Source organism: Protomyctophum bolini (assembly GCF_963924005.1).
Source record: "Protomyctophum bolini genome assembly, chromosome: 7".
In the NCBI taxonomy this organism is placed as follows: Eukaryota; Metazoa; Chordata; class Actinopteri; order Myctophiformes; family Myctophidae; genus Protomyctophum; species Protomyctophum bolini.
In genome coordinates, this window is record NC_137868.1 from 24,466,067 (window position 1) to 24,492,810 (window position 26,744).

At 45.0% G+C, this 26,744-nt stretch overlaps 1 protein-coding gene across 2 annotated transcripts; it reads right to left on the reverse strand.

Annotated features, from left to right (window-relative positions):
* Window positions 1–523: 523 nt before the first annotated feature.
* On the reverse strand, window positions 524–19,361 carry prdm1a (PR domain containing 1a, with ZNF domain). Of its 2 annotated transcripts, none has more exons than XM_080767739.1 (7): window positions 19,261–19,361; window positions 11,887–12,240; window positions 9,437–9,556; window positions 7,893–8,145; window positions 3,411–4,498; window positions 3,095–3,223; window positions 524–2,866 (listed from the first exon to the last, which is right to left on the reverse strand). In XM_080767739.1, the coding sequence occupies exons 2-7, from the start codon at window positions 12,217–12,219 to the stop codon at window positions 2,270–2,272; spliced, it is 2,520 nt and encodes an 839-aa protein (XP_080623865.1). In that variant the 5' UTR covers window positions 12,220–12,240; window positions 19,261–19,361; the 3' UTR covers window positions 524–2,269. The 2 variants fall into 2 exon arrangements, with proteins under 2 accessions (XP_080623865.1, XP_080623864.1); XM_080767738.1 differs by lacking the exon at window positions 19,261–19,361 and adding an exon at window positions 14,751–14,972.
* Window positions 19,362–26,744: the final 7,383 nt, after the last annotated feature.

The window sequence follows — 26,744 nt, forward strand, 5'->3', positions numbered from 1 at the left end:
CTCAATCCGCAATTTCCGCAATTTCCATTTCCACCATTTCCGCAATTTCCGCAATTTCCATTTCCGCAATTTCCATTTCCAACTATTAATGGCAGCTGGGTTTCATCATTCAAATAAAATAGAATTCTGTCCGTTTAGCTATAAAATTATGTCAGGGAATAGGGATACACAGTATATGTCTTTCATTTGCATTGCATCCCCCCCCCCCCCCCCAAGCTTTTATTTTCGTTCGAGTAATAGTACAACTCTAATAGTATTACTTATAATAATGTAATTAAAGATAACTTCATTCAGATTTATTTATTTTTATTTCATTTTCCAGATTTTTTTTTCTTCTTTTTTTTAGATTTTCATTGGTGGGCCAGTCATAATGGTCCCGCGGGCCTGATGTGGCCCGCGGGCCTGAGGTTGAGTATCACTGTCATAACGTATCAATGGTGATGAAGTGTGAAGTTTGTGAAACTTGCGAGGTGTCAGTACATACTGAAGGAATAGAGGAAATAAACACACACAGCCATAAGGATTCAGATTAGAATGGTGAACATTTATATCATAATTTACATTTTGACATTTTTGCACATAAATAACTATGTAAACCAGAATGTAAACAGAGACAGTTCTTTAGGGTTTTCTCCTCTGGAGTTAAAGCTCTGATCAAAGAGGGACACTTTGGTCATACATCAGTAATTGATAGAGTGATAAGAGAACAAGGGACAGAGAGGAAGAGAGAATAGAGGAGACACAGAGAGAAAAGGGGGATCAGGTTATCAACATACAACTGCTTCCGGTTCAGTTGCCATAGAAACATTAAGTTGTCTTAATGCCATTGTCAACCAAATTCAGTGGTATTGTACACAGTGCGAGTGGTACAAGCATCGGCTCTTAAGTCATAAGGAAGGGAGGGGGGCCAGTGCATCAGAAGGCCGAGGTGCTTTGGTGTGTGCCAGTCCACAAATAAGATTGGGGCCATTTTACTGATAGAAATAACAAACAAAAAAAATCTACAAAACAAGACCACAGCTATAGAGCGAACACTTCATCATATACACACACACATATTGTCTTTTTCCACATTTGGACATCCTCAAGTCTTTTTTTATGCTTCGTTTTTGGTGTGTAAAAAAACAGGAAAGTGAACTTTGGTTACTAGCCTGGAGTGTCCTCATGAATCCCTTTATGAGTATGCTCACTTTATCTTCTCCGTTTGGTATCAACAGTGTTATGAAAAAGTTTCCTTGATGATGGAGGCGGGGGAGGGGAGGGGCCTCCCCGACCCCCGTCTGTTATGTGCTACATGTTGAGCAGACGTCCGTGACGTCCCCTGCTCCTTTGGACCACGTGAAGAGCTTTCTCTCCACTTCCATTTGGTTTCTTCTTCTTCTTCTTCTTCAAGTAGCAAAAGCAAAATAAATAGATACAAACCCACCTTCAGCTTTCCCTTTGAATGCAACAAACACACACGCAGACACACACACACACACACACACTCATGCTGAACGCACACATACAAACATACACACTGAGGTAACTGTTGTTGACAAAATACAAAAAAAATGCCCTTTTTTGATTAAATTAAGTAGATTTCAGAAAGGACATGAACACAGGGAAGCTGTCTGGTAGGGTCAAAAGATCAAATAAAGCTTCTTTCGAAATGTGTGTGCCCACCTTTGGCAAAACAAAGTTATAATTCTTCAAACTTTTACCTTTATACCTGTTATTTCATTAATTAATTAGAAAACCCTGAAAAGTGTTTCTATAGGTCAGAGGTTGGGTCTCACAGGACGGATACAGGCAGAGAGGAACCATCTACAAAGAAATGGCCACAGAGAAAAATGTATAAACAGAAAACGGTCAACCGTTCATTACAATGAATTTACCCCATCATTGTAAACAACCCTTCCTCTTATTGCTTTTGAAGAGGACAGAAAAAGGATAATAAATTAAGGAGAATATATAACAATTAATTGATCAAGAAAATTGAAAAATAAAGACCAAATAATAACAATAATGACAATAGCATTATATTAATTACATCATTGATAAATCCAGGCTGGATGATTGTCTCTAAGTGTAGGAAACGCTGAAACCTTTAAGTAGTCTTGGGACAGTGTCTCTTGTAGCCCTGAGTACGCAAGTCCCTGATAGGTCGACAACCTGGCGCTGCCAACCAGGAAGACAATTATTTACACCCGTTGCTCCTGGCAACATAGTTCTCTTTGAGCCAGTACAGTCTGATAATGTCCTTCAGCTGTGTGGGGATCAAAGTTGCTTACGCGTGTTCCTCCGACTCCTGCTTGACAGTGATGTTGGCGGGTAAAGGCTGGATGGGGCTGCTGCGACGCATCTTGATCACCGACGTCTCGCTCGAAGAATCGTACACGCCGTAACCCGCAGGCAGGAGTTCGGTGGCACCGCCCTTGTGGTGAGGATGGAAGGGGGAGGCCTTCAGGTCCATCTCCCTCCACAGCATCCCTAGCACTTGCTTCTCCAACATGGCCTCGACCTCCACGCCGCCCTGCAGCTGCTCCAGGCGCTCTGCGTGCTCACTCATGTCGAAGCGTTCGATCTCCTCGTTGACGCGGTGGAGCTCATCCAGGTTGACCTGGTTGTTGGGGCTGCCAGTGCTGTGGGCCGCTAAGCAGTAGCCCTTCAGGTGGAGACGCAAGCTACACACGTGGATGTAGTGGCGTTGGCAGTGGGGGCACTTGTTCGGGCGCTCGCGAGAGTGCAGGCGCTTGTGCAGCTTGAGATGGACAAACTGGGTGAACTTGGCAGGACACAGCTTGCACTGGTAGGGCTTTTCTCCCGAGTGCAGACGCAGATGGGTCTTCAGATTACTGGTGCTGCTGAAGCGCTTGTGACACACCTGAAGCAAAACAGGGAGCAAAGAACGCATTAGCATTGAAGCAGTGAGGGTCAATGTCATCGACATGCATCATCTATGTCGGCATGTTACCAAAAGCTTTTAGGCTATTTAGCATTAGTGTAATTTATTTCTATAGCCGTATAGCCAACTGCAAACACTTTAAGGTCTAACAGCTAGCTATGCAGTAGCATTACACCTGCTTGAGCTTTACATTAGGATTGGTCATACCTGGCATTCATGGGGCTTTTCTCCTGTGTGCACCAGGTAATGTTTTTGAAGGTGAGCCAGTTGGGTGAAGCCCTTGCTGCACGTGCTGCATTTGAAGGGCCTTTCACCACTGTGGACCCGTAGATGGACCTGCACACAGGAAGGAGGAGAGCACAATAGTGGGTTAGATTGTTGACTATGAAAATATGAAGGTCTATTAACCCTGCCGTTCCCATTTTTAACTTGTCACTACAGATGAAGTTTCAAAAATGTTTGATAATGTAGATCTACAAGCTCACACTGCGATGCAACATACTGTGATGACAATGAGGCTCACCTTGAGGTTAGACAGCTGTCCAAAGGTCTTGCTGCACACGTTGCATTCATACTTGATCTTGCCATTCTGCTTCTTCAGTGGGTAGGGCAGGGTCTTGTAGCCCGCTGAGCTCCCGCCACGCTTCATCTTGCTGAGGTTCATGGCCTCGTCCTCGGCGTGCTGCCCAGTGGCGCTGCCCAGCAGGGCTGAGGTAGGCTTGGTGGGTACCCGCTCGCTGGGGGGAGCGGTGCCCGCTGTTGGGGAGCCACTGGAAGGGGCATGGGGGTGACCGTGAGGGACTCCATGGGGGTGAGCCCCGGGGTAAGGATGGTGAGGCCCCGCCTTGTCTTTCAGGGCAGTGGCAGAGAAGGCACTGTTGGGGGCGGGGAGAAGGAAATCCCTGTGGGCAGAGACAGAGGAAGGGTGGGTGTGGTCGGGCATTAAGAACCGCCTCCCCGTGGCATCGGAGGGCAGCAGGGGCATGTGATGTGGCAGGAGGCTGCTGTACAGTGGGTACATCCGTGGGAAGATACCCCCGACAGTGGGCACACCACCTCCTGGCAGTGGGTAGTGGTGAGGTAAGAGGTAGCGTGAGTAGGGGGCTCCAGGAGGATAGAAGGGCGAGGAGAGGGGGGCTGCTGGTGGGGAGTAACCAGGGTAGGACCCCAGACCTCGGGGGTAGAAGGGGGCCGGAGAGGGGGCAGCGCCTGAGGGACTTCCCTGAGGACTGCTCTCAGGGCTGCTCCTGGCTGACGGGCTGGGTGTAGCCGATGACTGGTTGCCAGGAGAACGCGTTGCTGGATAACTGAACTGGCCTTTGATGCTGAGGAAGTCTTCTGGGATGTGTTGGTGTGGCCGAAGAGCTGGGTAGATGGCGCGTGGGTACAGGGGACGGTCCGGGCTGTCTGGACAGTGCGGGCGGGTAGGAAGCGGGCGGCTTGGCTCCCTCTTGGTGGAGGAGGTGCTGTTGGTGCCTCGGAGGATGGAAAGGACACTGTGCTCCCTCTTGGCTGGGGTGGTTGTGAGAGTGGGGGTGATGGGAGAAGGGCTGGTGCTGCCGCTTAGATGCTCCTCACTTGCTTGCTGCTTGGCATCCAGGAGAGACTCCTCTGGAGAGAGAGAGAAAGAGAGAGCAAGAGGGTTAGTGTGTGCCAAAGTATATCAAACTGAGAAATAATGTTATGCTGTGTTTAAAGAGATCAACTCAGTGATTGAATCTTGGTGCTTTTGTATGTCACAGTATTTTCCCATTCGTTTCCTAATAGGAGCCATGACTGCCTGATCACATCGCTGCTAAGGACACCAGTCATCAGAACATGCACTAAAGAGTCCAGTCCTCAGCACATGTATGCACACTAGGTCACTGTGTTGTGTGTGTTGGGTTAAGGAACACCAGAAGTAATCCAGTGGTCCAATTAAGGTGACAGGTTTGACGAATGGCCGTGGGGGCGGGGGCAAAGACAGGAAGTGAGGCGTGACAACTGCCTTTAGGCAGTGTGTGTGTGTGTGTGTGTGTGTGTGTGTAGGGTAGTGCGGATAAAGGCAAGATAAAAATCAAAATGGGGGGTAGACAGTACTGATTGAAGGTTTCCTGCTAAAAGATATCCCCTGAAAAGGTTTGGCCTCAACCTGCCCTCCACTCTCTCTCTCTCACACACACACACACACTCATGACAGAGTGCACACACAGAGGCGCCTACAGACAAAGGGCTGTGTCTGATGTGTTGACTTTTTGGAGGATCTCTCACACACGCACGCACGCACACACACACACACACACACACACACACACACACACACACACACACACACACACACACACACACACACACACACACACACACACACACACACACACACACACACACACACACACACACACACACACACACACACACACACACACACACACACACACACACACACACACACACACACACACACACACACACACACACACACACACACACACCTTTAATCACTCTTTCAGGTGGTGGTTGGGGGGGGGGGGGGTCACCACTACGCACACACTAATTGTGTCAGCGAGTAGCACAGTAAAGTGTTGTCTTCCATCAAAGGATATTACTGTGTGTATATTTACAATGTTTCTGATTCACTGTGTGTGTGTGCGTGCGTGCATGCGTGTGTGTGTGTGTGCAGTGGAGACATTGTCTGTCCGTCTAAAGCAGAATTCATACTTTGTCGCATGATGGTGTCACTCACTCACTTAAAAGTTTTTTGGGTGAGACTAATCCCGAGTAGTACTAGCCCTCTGGTGACATTTGGCTTGATGTGTGCAGACTACACACACACACACACACACAGTGACCCTTGCGTCAGTGGTATAACGGCGATGTGTAAACATAAAGGTTATCAGTTTCCCCCTCCTCTCCTTCACCAGAACCACTCCCACCCTTCCTCTCCTCCTTTCTTCTCTTAATTCATCCCCCTCTCTTCCAGAAAACAAACAGAGCGGCCATCTTGGAGATATCAATCTGTCAACGCGGCCCCTCTGCCAGGAAGTTCAAGTAGTCAACGGAGGGGGCTGCCTCCCTCCTTCCCTCCCTCCCTCTCTTCCTCGCTCTGTTCTTTAAAGTGGCAAATAAATTTGGGGCGAGTGACCAGGTGGTCATCAGCGCCACACACACACGGTAGCATATGTTTCAGATGAGGAGTGTGAATGTGATGGCATGCCATGAGTGTGTGTGTGTGTGTTTGAATGAGACAGAATGTTTCTCATGCAACGCGCTGCTGCTGGATGAGTAGTATGCCTTTGAACATGCACACACACACACAGTCCAGCGATGGCTGACAGGTGCTCTGATATTCTGACACTTGAGAGTTCAAGAGATAAAGGCAGGCAGAAAGTGGGAGAGCAGCAGCACATATTCACTCATTTCCCTCTAAAGTCTGGCTCGATGTACTTACTGTACATGCATGTAAAATGCACACTCGCATGTCTGGTCTAATTATGGTCATTGGTTAATCAAAAACTAAAATAGTGACAACTCCCAAGAAATGGAAGACAAAGAGATCAAAACAGGACGTTGGTACAAAATAAATAAATAACTAAAAACAGCTAAAAGTTGAAAATAGACAGATCCTACAGGTATAGCTCAGCAGCAGGTCAGTGGCAGGTCAAAGGGAGCCTGTAGGGTTAAATGACAGGGGGATGTAATTAAAGGAGCGGGGGGGGGGGGGGTGTAGACCCCCTGCCTCTTTGCCTCAAGGCATGCGCATTTCCCTGGGCACTGGAGTCACCCAGGCTGGGTCCCCAGGTACCTCCCTCACCTGACTACTGCTATTACACTGCTGTCACACCTGGAAGCTCTCCTCCTTTGTAAAAACATCTATTTGCTTTCTCTTTCTTTGACTCCATCTGTCTGTCTCTCTGAATGCTTAGTAACTGAAAAGGCACTACATACTGTAAGCCATTCATTTTGTAACGGCGTGTATAAATGTAAGCGAATGACCCATGTGCATTTAGTGTAGGTGGCAAACGAGGTGGAAATTCTAGAACTGATTATCTGACTCTGAACTAGTTTTTTATTTGATGACGTAAATTACATTAAAAATAGATTCACATATATTAGTAAGTAGAGACACACACACACACACACACACAGCCTCTGGTCCTTTTATTGCGGTTGAGCAACATAGTTGAGTGTGCGCGTGCACGTTGGGTGCACTTTCATGTTGAAAGCGGGTCTTTAAGTGTGTAAGACTGTGGCATTAGCGCCATATCCCCTTCTCTGTGTAATTACACTGTCACTAGCAGGTCTGGCATGCACACACACACGCACACACACAACCACACGCGCAGAACGATGGCACTGACAGAGATGAAAGGTTGTGTACTCTCTCTCTGTGCATGTGTATGTGTGTTGGAGATAATGACAGGCTAATGTTCAGAGAGGAAGGAGACATAGCTACACTCAAAAACACTATTAGGATTTAAGAGCCGCGACAGGAGATACTCAAGACACATACGTGCGTCGCGCACGCAACACACACACACACACACACACATTCTAACCATACCTAAATTGCCATTGGCTAATGCAGTTACATAACCATGAATAGTAACAAAAGTTATTTCAGAGACAATCTTTTATCACCCAATACAAATGCCAGATCAAACTATGCTGTATCACTTTATATCACCCTGTAAAAATCTACAATGTGGGCCAGTCTTTGACTCAGCAGAGCCAAGGCTCATAAAACACGGACTTGCGTCTGGCTCATGTCCACCTATCCCGTTAAGCCAGTTTACTCTCCATTTCTTCCACATTTCTGTCACCTGCGACTAGATTCTACCCAAAAGCAGCAGAAATGCAATCAAGGCAGAAACTTGAAGACGTGTCTGTGTTCGTAATACTCAGATAACAGTTAAAGACTGTGCTGTTGCTGCTGACTGAGCCGCAGACTGTACAATCTTGTTTATATTAGGCAAACGTTTGGAGGGAACAACATGACAAAATAAAAACACAAGTGCAAACTTACTGAGTTTCTGCATCATGAGCTCTCCGGAGGGGGGGTAGTGCAGACGTCGGGCAAATTGGGGACAGTACCAGACCAGCAGCTCTGCCCCAGCTGGTATGGGTCGCACTGTGTAAAAGTAGATCTCCATGCCGTTCTGGCAGGCCGCTAGGTTCTGCTCGCCTGCCGAGTGCGCTGGGTTGACGTAACGCATCCAGTTGGACCGGCCCTCGTCCAGACCGTCCACAAAATGGTGGAACTCGCCCTCTGCATAGACCTGAGGAGAGAGGAAATGAAAGGTATAGAAAGAGGGGAAGGAGAGGGTTGGAGAGAAGGAGATGAAACGGTTAGCCTCTGGTGAGAATATGTTTCCTGGTGCCAATATTTAAGATTTTAATTCTGTCCCATTAAACTTTTTAGAATACGCATTAACTAGTCGTTTTAGCTGGCCAACTACAAGCATGGAAAGACTTAATTCCGGTGACACAAGCAAAGAATGTAACCAATAACATCAGCTCCACAACTTTCCTCAACTACAGTACATTCTTTTCCGCCTACATCCAATCCTGCAGCCCCGTCACTCCATCCTCCACATTTCTCCCTGTACTGTTCTACATTTTCTTGTCCTAAGTCCTCACCAAAGCGGTCTTGTTGGCTCCATCCTAAAGCTCCATCCTAAAGCGGTTTTATACGTATCTGAAAAGGTCAGAGGCCACGCCTACGCCAGGTCACCACCAGCACTCATCTTCAATCTTGCCTCCCCCTCTCTTGGCCTTTCGCTCGCTGCCTCTGTCTCAAATTCTCACGATCTACTCAGTGATGCTTCACTACACTGCAAAATCTGGAGCGCTGATTTAACAGTCAAAGTTGACTCCAGACTTTGCAGTGTCAAAAGTGTGCGTGGCTTACCTACACTTTCTTTGCAGCACTCCTCAGACAGGATTATTAACTTAATGCCTCACTGTGTGTGCATGCGTGCGTGGATTACAGGAAGCACAGCATGACGTGTTGTTTGTTCCTGTGTATAACTGTATATTGTGTCAATGTGACATCACATCCCATCTATTTCTCTCGTTTTCTTTTGTCTCGTTCCACTAGTTCTGACTAGGCTTTCTGCACCACTCTTACCGATACATAAAAACCACAGCACCGCACAGTCATGGAACGCAGGATATAGGAAACATACTTGACTACCAGTAATTCAATGAGAACACACACACCCCCCTGGCCATGTATGTGTATAGGTCGCTTGAATGTAAACAAAAATATGCTCGGCTGATGTGATTCCGACCGCACAGACACAGCCTCGTTGCATGTGAAAGTGTGAGAGAAAGCCCCTCGCCCCGGCATCATTGACTTCCATCGAAGGCAGACACACTATAAAACAGCACTTCACCACCACTCCCCCCAGACACACACACTTCCTCAGAAACCGGAGAGAGACCCCTTCCTGTGACGCAACAAACTTCTAAACTCAGTCAGTCAGTCAGTGGAGCAGGAAATGTCTCTCAGAGGTTTATTTCATGGGGTGTGTATGGGGGGGTGGGGGGAGATGTATGCTAGCTTACCCGCCAGAAGTACTTGCGGTTGGCATCCTTGGGAACGCTGTCTGCTGTGTAGATCTCGCCCACTAGGGGGCCAAAGCGTGTCCCTTTGGGGATGTATTCTGTGCTGCACACCCCAATCACCTAGAATACACAATGAATGAATGAAAGAGGGGGAGCACAATGGTTAGAAAAGGTCATAATGTGTTAAAACGGTGACAATTTAATTGTATGTCACAGCAATGAACCAATTAATTTATCTTGTTTAATAAACCATTAATCAATGTGTCTGAATGGAAAGCCACAGGAGGTGGCTTGTGTGTGTGTGTGTGTGTGTGTGTGTGTGTGTGTGTGTGTGTGTGTGTGTGTGTGTGTGTGTGTGTGTGTGTTATGCAGTAACATCCTGCCTTTACATGCTCCGGTCATCAACAGGATCCAAACAATACTGTGCATGACGTGTAGCACGTATGAAATGTGTGTGTAACTGTGTATGTATGACTGTGTGTATATATGTATATACATGTATGTATCCGCCCAGTAACCAGTACAGAAACGGGACAATCTCTCTTCCAATCCAGACAATCCTAAAGCCTCATTTATACTGTACTCTGCTGCCAAATTTCAAGCTTCCTGATACAATTCCACCACACACACACACACCTCTCTCTAGTTGCATTGCAGCTTAACCACAGCAGCCATCCCACACACACATACACTCTCTCTCTTCATCTCACCTACATGTCCAACCACACCCACCACATCAAACCCAACCTCTGCTACCTCAGACCACCGCTCACCCTCAGAGGGAATATCCACTTCTCACATTAAAAGAAAGAAAAAACCTTTTGTTGCATCGTTCTTCTTCTTAATGGGGGAGGAAGAGCAGGAGGATGAGAGAGGAGAATGAAAGGAGGAAAAGAACGCGAGGGATTACAATGACTAGACGTCAGGCTCAAACCCCTGATTGTAGTCGAAACTCGGGAGAGCTGGATGTACTGTGAAATGTGTGCATGTGCACACACACATTTCTATATTTCCCTTCATTCATAAGTCACGCAGCCCCCCCCCCCCCCCACACACACACACGACTTAGGAAATCCCCTTCCCCATTTTCAGCCGATGGGAAGGAATGGGCCATGTCTGAATGATGAGGGCTGTTTTGACTCATTAACAGCCTCTTTAAACAGTGAGCTCTCTAAATGAGCCAAGTCAATGAGTGAGCTTTGATCAGGGCCAAGAGATAAAGAACATCCTTTCCTTTCTTCACCTTTCCTCAATACGTCCTACCACTTACTATTTCTTAGTTCTTTCTCTGTTGCAGCTCCATCGCTACGCTCAAGAGAGATAAATATAGCCTGATACCATATCAGCTCACACACACACACACACACACACACACACACACGCACACACACACACACACATTTCCTGTTGATAAGGAACACAAGCAGCCAATGATGAGAAAATCTATTAAATCAGGCCAAGACATGGTTTTAATCAGTTTACAAAAACCATTATGGGAGTTAAAATGTACAAATGCATGACCTTTCAACCTATACGAGTCCTGCACACAGCTTTCTTCCACAGCACTGTTCTATATCTCACTGTTAACACAATTCAACTCAACCCTATTTAACCCCAGTTCACTATTGATACCTTTAACATTTCCCCTGCTATGGTACCAATACGTTGATGTCATGAAGTTCTGAACTCAGAACAGTTAACAAGGTGACTGTGGGTTCAGACTAGGTTCAGGGTTCAGGCTTGTTGACTGGGAGTGCTCTACTACACCCTCTAGCAAGGAGGAGGATATTTCCTTAATACATTTAATGTAATGATGGCAAAGGGGATTTTTTATTTTGCGTTTAGTTTACATAGACACACACACACACACACACACACACACACACACACACACACACTCGCACACGTAGGATCAAAGAGGTTGTCAACAGTCTGGATGATAAATGAGACTTCATGGATGGGTGAGAGCCCACCTCTGAATGGAGGAAGGCGTATCAACACGCATCACACCTCAATTAGTGAATAGTTAGTGTGTGCACTGTATGTTTTTGTGAATTCCCCTGGAGACACACAGTGAGTCGGCACTCTGATTTGTGTGTCTGTGTGTGTCTGCGCGTGTCTGTCTGTGTAGCTTTTACAACTAGACACTCTCCTCACCACAATCCCCCCTGGCTACCTCTTCTCCAGCTTCACTATTATGACCCAAACTTGAGTCATGTGTGTGTGTTGTTAGAGGGCATATTGTCTGACGTTGGCAGCATTTACTGATGGGTTTGTACTGTAGTGTGAGTGTAGGTGTGTGTGATTAAGTGTGAGTGGAGGGGATCTATGCGAGTATGTCTGCATTTGTGCACAGCTGTCAGGGCTGTTTAGATTAAAATGTCTGCTTTCGTGTGTGTGTGTGTGTGTGTGTGTGTACGTGTGTGCGTGCGCGCACACGTGTCCCTCACCTCTTTAGAATCAGCTGGGTGTTTGAATGCCAGATTGCGAGGTAGGGACGTCTCAGCTCGTGTCAGTCCCTCGCCGTCTTGCCCCGCCTCCCTGGGCGTATCCTTGACGATGTAGGTGCACTTCTCCTCAAACTCTGCCTCCGTCCACCTTGTCATATCCGCCTCCTCCATGTCCACATCACTGGCGGTGGTTGTTCTGGCTCCGGCCCGGGAGCTGGCCTCCTCCGCACACATGTCGGAGTCAGCCATTTTGGCTCCCTGGTGTGCATCGATTTCCATGTCCATCTTGTGGTTGTCGTGCTGTACGGTGTGGGCCCCCTCACTAGTCAACATGGCCGAGCTATGAGAGGTCGCCTACAGAAGAGAGAGCGAGAGGATTAGGAAAAGCAAATTGATAAATGAAAGAACAAAAAGAAAAAGTGAAAAAAGATGGGATGGGGACAAAATGTGACAAAAGGAGATAAGATAATAGAGACAGGAGAAGAGAAAGGGGAATGATTGTTTCTCCTCTGTGACTCAATGGAGTGGTGAGTGGATGTGAGCGTGTAGATGACTAAGTCCACTGTCTTCACTGCCAGTGTGGGAACTAGACCGCTTATCAAGGCCTCACTCGCTCGCTCTCCCTCTGCCCCCTCCCGGAGCATCAAACACACACACACACACACACACACACACACACACACACACACACACACACAGTCACTAACTCCACTGGGACCACTTACAGACAAAACCCAGAAATCACAGGAAATCATTTGCCTCATCATCCCATTTAGAGTGAAGGGCTTTAAATTAGGGAAATGAGATTGGGACAATCCAAATGGGAAATGTTTATTTCTGGGAGAAAACTTTCGTCTCTACTGTCCAACCCCCCTGCGCTTCTGTCGTCTTCGCTCTCTCTCTTCCACGCTCATTTTGCAAAGACGTACATGCTTTCCCTGTCTGGTTTTTGTATTCAAACATCTCACTCAATGTTTGTCTCAGATCACTTCTCTTGCATCTAATGTTTTTGTAAAGATAGATCTGTTCTCTCATCCAATCCCTTCCTTTATCTCTCCTTCTCCTATTGTGTCGAATTTTCTGTCATCTCGCTCTGCTTATTTCTCTCTCTGTCTCTCTGTCCCTGGGGTGGAAAACAGAAGGGAAGACAGAGGAAGGAAGTGCCGTCTGTGTCTGAGGATCTAAAATTGGAAGCAGAGTGGCAGTGCAGCGGAACCGGCAAATCATCCCAACTGTGTGTGTGCGCCTGTATGCATGTGTGTGTGTGTGTGTGTGTGTGTGTCTGTCTGTGTGTGGGACGAGTGGGGAAGGGAGCGCCAAAACTTTTCCATTTGGGGGGCCACAGCAGCACAAACAAAACTTCAAACGCGATCCCACCCAAGACCATCCCACACACACACATAGAAATATATACACACACACACACACACACACAGGGACAAACATCTTGCGCTGTGTCCCACGCAGACAGCGGAAACCAGTGGCCATAGATCTTAGGTGACCACGTTCTGTTATAGAACATAAAAGCGGCGATCACAGAAGGCCACAGAAAACTAAAAGGTCATTTATGCTTATTTGTGCTGCAACGTCTTGTGCGCTTGTACAGCTGCCATTTTCCGTCTGCGAAACTCGCGTGCAACTACCGGGAAGTATAACTCTGGCTTAATCCAAGTCCAATTCAAATCAAATCCCATGGCAAAGCGGAGTATAAAAAATCGATCATAAAATTATACCAACAATTTATGATTTATTTTGCCTCCGTTTTGTTTTTTTGTGCTGTTCACATGATTGCATAAATATATTGTTTCAATACGTTTTTTTAATGATGCTGTTTAGAACTTTAGATCCCCTTTCACGGGCCACCTTCCACCTCGAGGTCAACATGTAGGAAATTATATCTAATTCATCACAAATGAACAAGCTCAATTCTGAATCAACTCTCTCAGCGTTTATGAATAACTAAACTATGAGGAATGCTAAATTACTTTTCTCTGTAAGATTATTGCAAAAAAAATATAATTTTCTTATTTAATAATACCCGTTCTGATCCGATAGTTGTTCCATTTTGTGTTAAGACAAGCAGAACGACAAGCAGAACGACATTTTCAATTAAAATGTAACACATTAAGCATTTAACACATAATGTGTTAAATACTTAATGTGCTAAATGTGCTATGGAGATTCTATTTCAATTTTACAGTCTTTTTCTACAGTTCTCGGTGCTGTAATGTCTTTGCATAACAGCTGCTAGATGTAAAACTAATAGTGAAACTAAGAACCAAGCCAAAAGAAGCAGCTTATACTTCAGTTCAATTAAATAAAGACAGAACATTACTTCAACTGAATGTAAACATTAAAATAAAATAATGATGATGATTGTGTAACAGTAATTTGAAATTCCAGTCATTGTCAAACTGAAAGTTAAAACCATTAACAACGCATTCAATAAACTCTGGAAATGTAACATACAAAATCAGTATTTTCTTTACATTTTTCTTTTCACTCAAACAGAGGGGATAATCTAATCTATAAATCTTTCATTAGATGCGATTCCAAAAGACAGTAGCAGTAAAAAAAGTAAAAAAGTATTCATTTAAAGCCAGAAATACATTATCATGCCATAGGCTATAACTTAATCATAAAAATCTGAAAGAAAAAAAATCAATCCAACCATTCCTGACAAAAAAGGTATATACCGGTAGGCTATATACACAACACATTCATTCCTTTTTTGATGACAAGAACAGCCATCAAATTTCATCAATCAAGTTTCCTCTCATTTCCAAACCATTTCTTTCCTAGTCTATTCTCATTATCAGTAAAACTCCCACACAGCAACAGCATCGCACAGCGCACTCACTCACCGAGTAACTTTGGTCCCAGCCACACATAGGGCCGACTGAAGAGTTCCCTGGCCCTCGTCTGTGTATGTCTGCGACAGTGTGATCGACCGTGTGTGAGAGTGAAGGCTACGTGCGTGCGGGACAGGTGCAGTTGTCCCTCTCCCTCCTCAGCTCCAAGCGCTATACTCCAGTCTGCGTGTGTGCGTGTGAGTCGGGGAGCTGCGTGGGTCCGTGTGTTCTACTGAGTGCCTTGTGTTAGACTGAGTGCCAGCCTCGGTGCCGGACCTCCTCACCATCTTGGAGGCCACTCCCCTCTCCCCGCCCACCCCATAGTGGTCCCTCCTCCCACTATGGGGATATCTGTTGCTGTGTCACACACACACACACACACACGCTATTTTTTCCCCCTCCAGTAAGGAAATGGCAAGCGCTTTCACCTGAGTTATGAGCTCTCACTCCAGGCAGGGTGCACACACACACACACACACACACACACACACACACACACACACACACACACACACACACACACACACACAGCATGTCTCAAATTAATGAAGGCAAGCCCAAATTGTCCAATGCCAGAAATCAAAATAGGCCTATATTCTTTTTTTTACTAAATCCATTTAAAAGTGGTGAGGTGCATGCATATCTCTCTCTCACACACACACACACACGCACACACGCGCGCACTCTGAACAGCACCTGTAGGGGGCGACCGTACCGTTCCCTCATATAGCTCTCTCTTGGTCTATTCTATCTCTTGGATAGAGGGACCAGTCATTTTCACTGACTGCACTCTTTATCTCCCATCTGTATCCTCTATTCCACCCCTGTTTGTTTCTTCTGTCTCCTCCTCCTCCTCCTCCTCTCCCCCCCCCCCCCCCGCTCCCCAATGTCTGTGGTCTATCCAAACCTCGGTATCTGATCCTATCCAAAGCCCACTCAGAATTACATGGAAATCCCCAACTAATTTTCACCCCCCTCCACTGCACACCCTGTCTTTTTCGGACTTCAACCCCCTTCTTTTCGGCATTCATTTTATAGGTATTCTGAACATAATAGATTAGTGCCAGTGGACAGAGGATTCATAATTATACTGAATGTATACCCCCCCCTTTCAATTCACACTCCTCTATTTTCCTGTGTTCTTTTCTCTCTTTATTCAACTTTTTTTTGTATTATTATCCTGGCGGCGGGCGCGTGTGTGGGGCTAATGGAGAGAACGATAATCAGGAAAAGAAAACAAGCAAAGGGGAGACTCGAGGAAGAAAAGAAAGACAAGAGGAGTGGGGTCTTCAATCTCTCCCTCCTCCCCAGCTCCCCCGCCTCCGTCTCTCTCTCTCTCTGTCTGCCTTTTTCTCTCCGTCTCTGGTGACAGGGGGTCTGACCACATCACTCGCTGCCTACTCCTTCCTGCCAGCGGACGACCCCGACACACACACACACACACACACACACACACACACACACACACACAAACGCGAAGGCAAGATGCAGTTCCGAGCGTGCACTCACACACACATGCAGCAGATGTGTCCCCCAGCTGTCGGACATGTTGATGCCTCGCAAGCGACCAGTTCCTCCCTCTGACAAACAAGCAGAGAAAAGAACGACATGTCCCCTGTTTTGACAGTCACATGTGGTCCTTCACTATACCCACTGGCTGGCTGGCAGCACTCTGGGGCCTTGATATGCACGCAAACACACACAAAAGTAAAACCATGCAAAGGCACACCATCCACCATCCCCTCAGACCACGTCACTCAACTAAAAAAGAAAGAGTCTCTCTCTCTCTCTCTCTCAGGGGGGTGGCTCTCCTCCCTAGCTCTGAAGTCAAATTCAAATACCTCTCTTTTGTTTATGCGACAGCCTGGAGGATTTACTGTGGGCTGCTTGCATGCATGCCTGGAGGAGAGGAGGAGAGGGAAGGAGAGACAAAAAAGGGTAAGGAGACCTCCTGCGTCCCATGTTAGTTTTACAGGGGGCCTCTATCAAAAGAGGGAGAGTGTGCACGCACACACACACACGAAAAAAGAAAATTTGTGCCAATCTACAGAGAGAATGGTGAGAGGACAGAGAGAGAACAAATGGGATTTGCCTGGGTGGTGGAGGTGGGAGTTGGGGGGGGTTGCAGGTGGGATTAACACTGATGTCAAATTCCTTTTATTTTTTCCCTCTTTTGGGTGGTGGGGTTATTATAGCTGCCAGGTGGTGGAGATGCTGTTACTATAATCAAACTCCAGCAACTTTATTGATTTTTGAACGATTTAAAGGTTTTTTTTTTAATTAAGTTTTAGTAATTTAGTAAGTTTTAATAATTGTAGGCAATTGTTCTTTCAGAAACATGGAAGAAATTGTTTCCAGAAAGAAAAAAAAAAACTATATTCCTCATCTGATCCAGGTACACAGCAAGTGATGACCTAACTAAATTAAAATGGTCTTCTGTCAGGGCAGACACTATCCCCTGAGACTATAATAATAAGAGCAATATGTAAGTTGAATTGTTTGAATTGTTAATTTGAGTTACACCCTTACCACATACACAGTTCCAAATATGTTCATTCAATGCTGCCATTTCCTCTGTGTGTGCATGTGTTCTAAATGGGTGTGTGGACTTCCAGCGATGCACGTATATGAGCACAAGAGAATGAAGACAGAACGGGAGAGAGGTTGGAGAACCTCGGACAGAGAACTAATCCCTGAATGGAGGGGCCATTAGGGAGAATTAGGGGAGGGTAGACATGATCCTCTCTCTTTGGGCTCAGTGTGTGTGTGTGTGTGTGTGTGTGTGTGTAGGGACGTGTGGGGACGTGTGGCATGCGTCAAGTCGAGCCCCTCAAGAGGGAGGGGGGTGGCAGTAGCTAGTTCCCCTAATCTTGCCAATCCACCCCTGCCGTGTGCGCACACAATGCACACGTGTGTGCGACACACACAATGCACACGCACACACACCTCAAACCATCCTAAACAGATGGCTGCGGAAGGCCAAGGGTACAGTCAGTGTGTGTGTGTGTGTGTGTGTGTGTGTGTGTGTGTGTTTGCCACACTGACAGTCAATAGCCAAACCAGACAGTCCCCCTTTTAACCCCTGTAGAAACTGTTAATGGTAGTCTCCTCAGTACACACTACACAGTTTAATATACTAATTGTTCCATGCTGTCCATGTATGGTTAGAGGAGCCTGAAATATACATAGGTTTGACCGTGCTCTTTCCATGTAAGCCTACATCTCATACATGACTAGTCTGAAATTTGCATAGACAATTAAAGCCTACAACAAAGACAAGAGTGCAATTAAATAAATACATAAATGAAGACTCAGAAGGCATTAGGCTAGAATATTTAATTGTTGAAATCATTAGGAGAGACCCAGTGTCAACAATGTTTTTTTCCACTCTGCACTTTCAGGTATCCTTACAAATGTTTAGACTTAAAAAGGCTTATGTATATTCCAGTAAACAACGGAAACAAGGGCTTAGTCATAGCCCACCACTCTTCTAGGAATCTCATACCTAGTCTTTTTATGCAATGTAGCCTAGAGTGAAGAGTCATGCAAGCATTTACACAAAATGATGCACAGCACTTTGTGATAACAAACCAACTACGTACTCTGTGCCAGGTCAGCTGCCTCACTCAAGAAGCATCTTTTAACACAACACACACACACACACACACACACACACACACATTAAAATGGCAGGCCTTCTGTCTGAACATCAGAACAATATTGGCTGTTGAAATCTAAATAATAATATAATTAAAAAACGATGTAGAACAATGTGACATCACAGTGAGGTTGTATAAAAATATAAAATATAAACCAACAACAATAGCCTAATAAGGTTTTTGTTTTAAAGAGAACATAATAATTCTAGCCTATGTCGGACGCGCCTGTGCCAGGCTGCCAGCGCACGGGGCTCTTGTTGTAGGACTAGGAGACGATGTCAAAAACTGTCTGGAGGTTTGTTCATGCCATTGCCACATTTGCCATGGAAGAGATTCAAGAGATAATAATAGCAGGGGACGGGAAAGTTGAAGAAAGACTAAAAAAGATTCTATCAGGCGGTGTTAAGTTCGACAAATACGTCAATACGCTCAGTAACTAAAACAGTGGCGTTTAACTCAGCACAACAGAGTTCTTGTTCTGTCATCACTACTATCACCTTCAATTCGATGCGGAATAACGAGGTAAAAGTGCAATTTATTCAATCCTTATCTCACCTAGTGAACGAATAACCAACAGCTCTGTCGGTAGCAAACGACTCGATAGTTGCAACAACAAGGAAAGGAAGCTTTAGATATTAAGAGTTAATTTCCAAAAACATATATCCAAGCAGCCAAAACCCAAAAGGGAAATGTAGCCTACCAACGGGACGGTCAAAGTCAAACGAACAGCTGACACTGACAGCTATGATCACTGTGATCAAAATCGCTAGAAAATATGCACCAAAGACAACAACAAAAAAGTAAATAAACGATTAGCCTGTGGGACCGCACCGGGGTCCCCTCATCAGCGTTGCTCGTCTCACCTGTCGTCTCTTCCATGCAGCTCCTCCCCGACACAGGGAATGAAGTTTGCCAACAGTCAGTCTGCGTCCCAGCGGTCCTTAACTTCCAAACTCACTCACTCAGGTGCACACGACCGACCGCCCGTCGCCCGACCAGGTAATAATAGTTCTCTCAGTGGTCCCAAGTGTGTGTAGCCTACTGTATGTGTGCTAGCCTACTGTATGTGTGTGTGTACTGTAACTGTAATATGTGAAGTCGTGGAGGTGAGCGTGTTAGTGTTGCCTCTCTGGTTTCCATTCACACAAAGTAGCCTTATTACTTAACCCTCCTCCTCCTCCTCCTCCCCTCACCTCTGCGCCCAGTGGGCTCCACCCAAACCAAGTAATTAGGATTTACTACGTGCAATTAACGACACCCCCAGTCTGCTGATAAATGTGATGAACGGATTGTTTGTCATAGATTTAATCTGAGTGGAAGTTTACCGCGTTCCTTGTTGACGAAAGTAACATGCAGGGAAAACGTTGGCTATAGAAACAGGATTGCTAGACGAGATTAGCCAGACTATTAGCCTATACTTTTCTATAGTCAAATAAAACCACTTTGTAAATGAAAAAATCTATTTTATTTTATTTTTCGAACAGAGATAAATTGTTTATAGGCCTAAACTTGAAATTATTGTATGTCCACATCATATTAATATTTCCAATCTGATTTAATCATATTAAATAGTATAAAGATAATATTAACTAGTCTATATGCTTATGGCCAAAAAGAAAGTGCTTACATTAAATAGCCACCAACTCCACGGGCTTTATAGCCTATTGATGGCTTGTCTTGTTAGACATATCATATATGCTATGCAAATATGTGGGTTCACAAGATCATAAAACATTATATTGGTGGTTTCCATGCAACTCGTCTCATATGCCATATTCAACTTCCAAGAGAAACCGTAACTTATTTGTAATTACTTTATTGGAGTGTATAGAAAAGGAAATAAACAAAAGCAGGTGGTGTTGTCAGTGTATAGCTGTCCAACAACGTGTTCAACATGTTGCTATAGGCTACATTTGAGTAAAACTTGTAGACTGTGAATAATATTTCATCATTTTTGTCATTCTTTCAAGTGTTTATCTCCAGGATGAAAAATAAATATAACTGATAAGCGATTAAAAGACCACTTCATATACCATTTTGTCATCCTATATCTTCGTATAATTGGCCAACAGTATGCTCATTATAATATTTTGTCCAGTTTCTGAACTGTCCACAGCCCCCCTCTTAGACACAAGCTGAGTAGAAGAAAAAAATTGTACCATAATTATAATGAGTATTAGTGAGGACCAATTATATGAAGACAGGTTGAAAATGGCTGAAGTGGTCTGACAAGTGACCTGTGTTTGAAACACTTTGACCAGAGCACCTGTTAGCAGCCCCCCCCAACCCACATTCTAGTCCACTCTCCCCCTCATCCCCCAATCTTCCTTCCTTCACTCTGCGTCTTGTCTCTGTCTCTGTCTTTGTTGTATTCCTTCCAGAGGTAATGGGGGCCATGCTGTGTGGGTTAGCCCTTGGTGGCACACTTCCGTTGTGCCCAGAGGTCTTAGATCTTTATGCAAAACAGACTTGCTCTTACACACACACACACACACACACACACACACACACACACACACACACACACACACAGGGAGTGCATGGAGTCACAAATAATGCTCACATATAGTGAACAGGCATGCAGCCAGCCCTCCTCTCATCATCAAAGTAGTGGAAGTGTGTGTGGGACGATGGATTTGATGGAGAGCAAGGAGGAGGGGGTTTGTGGAGGGAGAGACTCGGAAGTCTTTTAGTGTTGAAGACATACAGGCAAACATGTACATTCGTCTCTCCTCTTTCTCTCTCTCTCTCTCTCTCTCTCTCTCTCTCTCTCTCTCTCTCTCTCTCTCTCAAATCCTTCTCTCCCCTCTCTCTTGTTCTCTCTCTTTCTGTCCATTTGTTTCATTCTCACAGTCTTATATTGATATATTCCCTCTTTCTCTCTCTAGTTTGCTCTCTGTCGTGTGTGCATGCGTGCGTGCGTGTGTGTGTGTCCTTCCTGTCTGTCTTACACACAGCTGGGACTTATCAGTATACTTACTCTCTCCGCGCTGTAGTTAAAGTTTACATATCAACTCTGTCATGCACGCACAGTCGCACACACTCATGAACACACCACGCAGTCACACACAGTCCCAGGGAAACCCTCATCTTTATCTCAGCTTGGTGCTGACTGCTGAGCTGTGTGTGTGTGTGTGTGTGTGTGTGTGTGTGGGTTGGTAGAATGCCAACAACGAAGTCAATCTGGGAACACCCGACAATGGCAGCCACGCGCCATGTCTCTCTGCACTTACTGTCTGCCTGTGTGTGCATTTGTCTTAATATACTGTACGTGTACATAAGCAGACCAATACCCATCTACTTGCGTACCGGTATGCTTGTATTTTTCCAAGTTATTTGTGTGTGTGTGTGTGTGTGTGTGTGTGTGACCTGTTAGTCTATGATCCCACATCCTGTCAATCTAACTGTAAGAGTGTACAGAAGGGGCCCATTTTTTGTGAACTGAACACTGAGGATTTCACTGTGTACATGCCTCAAGTTGCGTTCGTATTGTGTTTTGTTGTATGTCAGTGTGGAGGTAAACAAATGCTTTTCAACTGAATGGCCTTTGGCCGGCTATATGGTGAAAAGTGTACCACTCAACAAAGGCACAGATTAACATCACACAATGGCACACAACTGCATAACACCACTGTTTTGTTACCCAATGTGTGTCACTGAGTCTTTCAATCCCCTCTCTCTCTCTCTCTCTCTCTCTCTCTCACTCTCTCTCTTTCACTCGCTTGCTCTCTCTCCCCTTTCTTTTCTCTCACTCTCTTTTCTTTCTATCGGTTACTTTCTTGTCAATGGAAAAGCATGACCCTGCTTGAATGTGAGATAAACGTATAAGTTATCTGTTTTGTGTGTGTGTGTGTGTGTGTGTGTGTGTGTGTTTGTGCGTGCACGCCTGAATGTGCACGTGTGTGAGTGTGTGTGTATGTTCACAGAGACAGAAACAGAGATAGAGAGGAAGAAAGTGAGAGTGTATGCGTTTGTAAGTGTAAAGCATAAGCTTGTTTGTGCATGCGTGCGTACGTGCGTGCGTGCATGCGTGGGAGATCAGCATGTCTGATCTCAGACATGAACTCACAAACGTAGTACTTATGCACACCCATGCTGTTAAATGTGTAAAAGTGCAAAAGACTCAAGGGCAACAATGAAGCAACCTATAAGCCTTGTGAGAGAGAGCAAAAGGGGAAACGGAGATGCAATAAAGTAATTTCACTTTTCAGGGCTAGCAGGTCATTGGGTTTGTGTTACAGAAGTCTAAAGCCTCCTCTTCTCCCAGATAAGAGATCAGTGGCTGTGGAGAGCGATGTAAAGGAGGCTCTGTATAACATAGGACGCTCCTATCAGATCACAGCACGCCATGAACCAGTTAACACCTGGTCATGATCAGGTTGCTGCCCCACAGACCTGATTCAGCCCTCAACGCACAACACTGGATACACTGTCAAATAATGGTCTAGCCTCTTATTGCATCCCTATCCTGGGCATGTCATAGACGCAAACGTTTTTCGAAAATAGCAGCTTCTCCAACCTCACAATGGGGCGTTGCGTTATTTGCTGCGATTAGATTTGTCCAATTATAGACCTCTGGAGGAAGATGGTCAACAAAGTAGGCCTACATAAGTGGTTATAACAGAGTGTAGAAAATACATGAATTTATTATGTCACCTAATGGACCCGTTCATTTGTATTTGATTTGACTGTGTGTGGTGTTCCACGAGGACGGAAACAAAATAACTTTTAGCTTTATCTACTTTTAACAGACACAGCCTTAGACCCCCTGTTGTATTTTGTGCTAATTAAAAAAAAGTGTGCCTAGTTGTTTAATTTGGATGTATTTGTGTTATAAATCCACAGATATTATGACTTTGGATTTGTAGCTGACAGCTGGGATGTGTTTTTCTTTTTAAGTGGGAGGACACCACTGATTATTTTGTATTGATTTTCTTTCTTTCTTTTTTTCAATAAAGACGGATGATATTATAATATTGAGTCAGGGTAAGCAGGGACAAGCTTGTGCTATAGGCTCATTTTGTCTGATCTGGATATTGTTCAAAAAGGGTTTGGCCAGAATTGTATTTTTTGATGTTAAACATATGTGGTCTGAAACTGCAGTTGAGAGTTTAGCTTAAAAGGGGTTTGTTGTGTGTGTGTGTGTGTGTGTGTGTGTGTGTGTGTGTGTGTGTGTGTGTGTGTGTGTGTGTGTGTGTGTGTGTGTGTGTGTGTGTGTGTGTGTGTGTGTGTGTGTGTGTGTGTGTGTGTGTGTGTGTGTGTGTGTGTGCTTGTGTGTGTGTGTGTGTGTGTGTGTGTGTGTGCTTGTGTGCTTGCACATGCGTGTGGCAGGCTCTGTACAAGAAAGGGATAGAATAGACATGCTTATAGGTATAGGGATCTTGGGTAGTGTGACTTTAGCAGGATATAGGGTTCTAGTATCAGGTTAGCACCTGAGCTCTAAGGCTCACCTTGGTCCAGGTTTGTTGGGGGGACTGGTTTGCTCTAGCAGTGGGCAATAGGACATATTAGGGTTGGGACGTGGAAGAATTACAAAAGGACTTTTTCCACCAAGCCATTTTGAGGGAACACATTTTGGGGCAAAATGGTATAAAACCTCCAACGATCATTTTGGCCCCATGGGGTTAATAGCTGTGGTCATTTAGGGGAGTTGTGGAGCCAAGGTTGGGGTTGGCGCTGTGGTCAGTTCCTGGGGTTGCGAGACCTTCAGGGCCTCCAGGCCATGCTGTGGCCAGGTCAGTGGGTGATGGATGAGGGTGGGGTTGCTAATGGCAGGTGGAGGGAATCTTCTGTCCACCAGTCCACACCAACTTAATCAGCATCCACGTAGGACAATAGCCCCTATTTAACCTCCTAATGACTGGTCACTCAATCTGGACGGACGGACACACACACACACACACACACACACACACACACACACACACACACACACACACACACACACACACACACACACACACACACACACACACACACACACACACCACCTCCTGTGGCTTTCCATTCAGACTCTTATTGATTAATGGTTTATTAAACAAGAGAAATTAATTAGTTCATTGATGTGACATACAATTAAATTGTCACAGTTTAACACATTGTGGCCCTGCATGTAAACCCCACTGAGGATCGGTAATGAGCTGACACTGGTTGATCACTTTGTGTGTGTGTGTGTGTGTGTGTGTGTGTGTGTGTGTGTGGTCAGTTGAGGGTACCTTCGCACAGTGACCCACTTTCTGAGGTCCCGTAACTTTGTCCCTACTAATTAATTATGCTCTATTTAGCAATCCTGTGCACGCACACGCGTGTCTGTGTGTGTGTGTGTGTCTGTGTGTGCGCATGCATGTTCACATGAGCGTACGTGTTGCAGGACTGAGGGAGGATGACAGTTGTCCTTTCTACTCCATTGCTCATTCTGTGTGTGTGTGTGTGTGTGTGTGTGTGTGTGTGTGTGTGTGTGTATGTCTGCTCTTGTGTGTGTGTGTGTGTGTGTGTGTGTGTGTGTGTGTGTGTGTGTGTGTGTGTGTGTGTGTGTGTGTGTGTGTGTGTGTGTGTGTGTGTGTGTGTGCACGCGCACGCGCATGAGTGCGTGCTAATGGTGATCAAATTAATGAAAGCTGTGACCACAGGTGTAAATTCAACAGTTGGTGTTAAGTTCAATTAACATAGCCTATAACGTTTGACAAATGAGCAGCTTAATGTGTGTGTATTGACCGTGGTGAATGGGTGTGGTGAGCAATCTAAAGAGTGTCTTTATTTAGCTGTTTAGAGGAATGGTAAACACATCACGTGGCCTGTGGCTGTGAGTCAAATCAAATCTACAATGGCTTTTAAAATTTTGTCTCATTATAAAAGGCTTCATTAAGAACAAAAAAAAGACAAAATGCTGATTATAACAAAAGCAGATGGTGTGTTGACATGTGATGTGAGGTGTGTGATAATTACATATATGACAAATGTCCCACACAATATTCTGTTATCATCTGTACAGTATATGTATGTCATCAGTCAAGGCTTATTCTGAGAGATAATGAAAGCAATGACTGATGAAACTAATTATGAAATTTGGCTTGGGCCATGATCTAATCAGGCTTAAGACATACAGATGGCATACTGTATTTAGCCCAGTGACTGCATGGTGACATAATGGCATAACGCTGACATTATCGTTTGGGGTGACCAGAATTAATCAGAACAGAAGGTTACGTTAGCTAAAGATGATAGCAGTGGCGCAGTGACACTAGTAAGTAAAATGAACAAAGACACAGTTAATCTGTGAATAGCTGGTTGAGTTACTGAAATCTGAAGTTTTATTGACCTGACCAGCATAGTGCGGAGAACTCATTCTATCTGATCTGATTTCCTGCCAAAACATGTTCCATGTGTCTCCTAAGGTCATCTAGTGCTGGCCTCCTCAAGGTGCCCAATATGAATTTAAAAACAAAACATGGCAAAGCAGCTTTCTGTTTTTATGGGCCAACGGCCTGGAAAGCAGCTTTCTGCTTTTATAGGCCAACGGCCATTGCATATATGACATAGATAGCTTTAAAGCAAGCTCAAGACCCACTTTTTTACTCTTGATATTGCCTCTTTTAATTTGTTCTTGATCATGCTATTGAGCTTATTGTTTTTTTTATATTGTTTAATATTATTATTATTATTTTTATTTTTATTGTTATAAGCAGAAATGCACGAGTTGGCCAAAGTTGTGTAGCTAGTAAAACCGGTCATTGCCAGGTTGACAGGAAGGAAAGCCATGATGTTGCCAATGAACTTTGTCCACATAATCATTGTGTTGCCGTTTGGTGGAGTAATATGCTGCCTCCTCATCTCATTGGAGCTGGATTGGTTGGATTAGTCGCTCTGTCTCGTTCCTGTTATTGTATGTAATTGCAGGGGCTGCTTTTAAATCAGTGTCTACTACTCTACCATCTTAGGATGTCATAGCTGTTTTTCTGGTGTTGTGCACGACACATACTTTGCTAAATGCAGCAGGTGTAAGACTGGAATTATAGTTGACAATTGAGATGAAAACCGATGCTAACAGTCACAAGTTGACTTGGTGTAACATAGGCTATAGCTAGGTTGAGGGTAAATTGCATCTTGCAATTGCAGCAAATTCTGATTTAGACTTAGTCTTAGTCTTTTGAATAACACACCCTTTAGTCCCTACTTTTGCGACCATTATATGCTCACCCCAGGCATGGTATACTCCTATATGGTCATGCCTCGTGACATCACGTGACATCATCAGGGTTAGAGATCCGTGATGTCATCATTATTGGCCAGCAACTCTACATCTGACCTCAAACCTCAAACCCTTAGATCTCCATATATGGCGCTGACC

Excerpts from the sequence above, each read along its gene's own strand:
- prdm1a (XM_080767738.1), bottom strand. The coding sequence starts at position 14,777 with ATGTGTGGCTGGGACCAAAGTTACTCG. Across the intron at positions 9,557-11,886 it reads ACCCAGCTGATTCTAAAGAG|GTGATTGGGGTGTGCAGCAC; the intron begins GTGAGGGACACG and ends TGTGTATTCTAG. Across the intron at positions 3,224-3,410 it reads GACAGCTGTCTAACCTCAAG|GTCCATCTACGGGTCCACAG; the intron begins GTGAGCCTCATT and ends TCCTGTGTGCAG.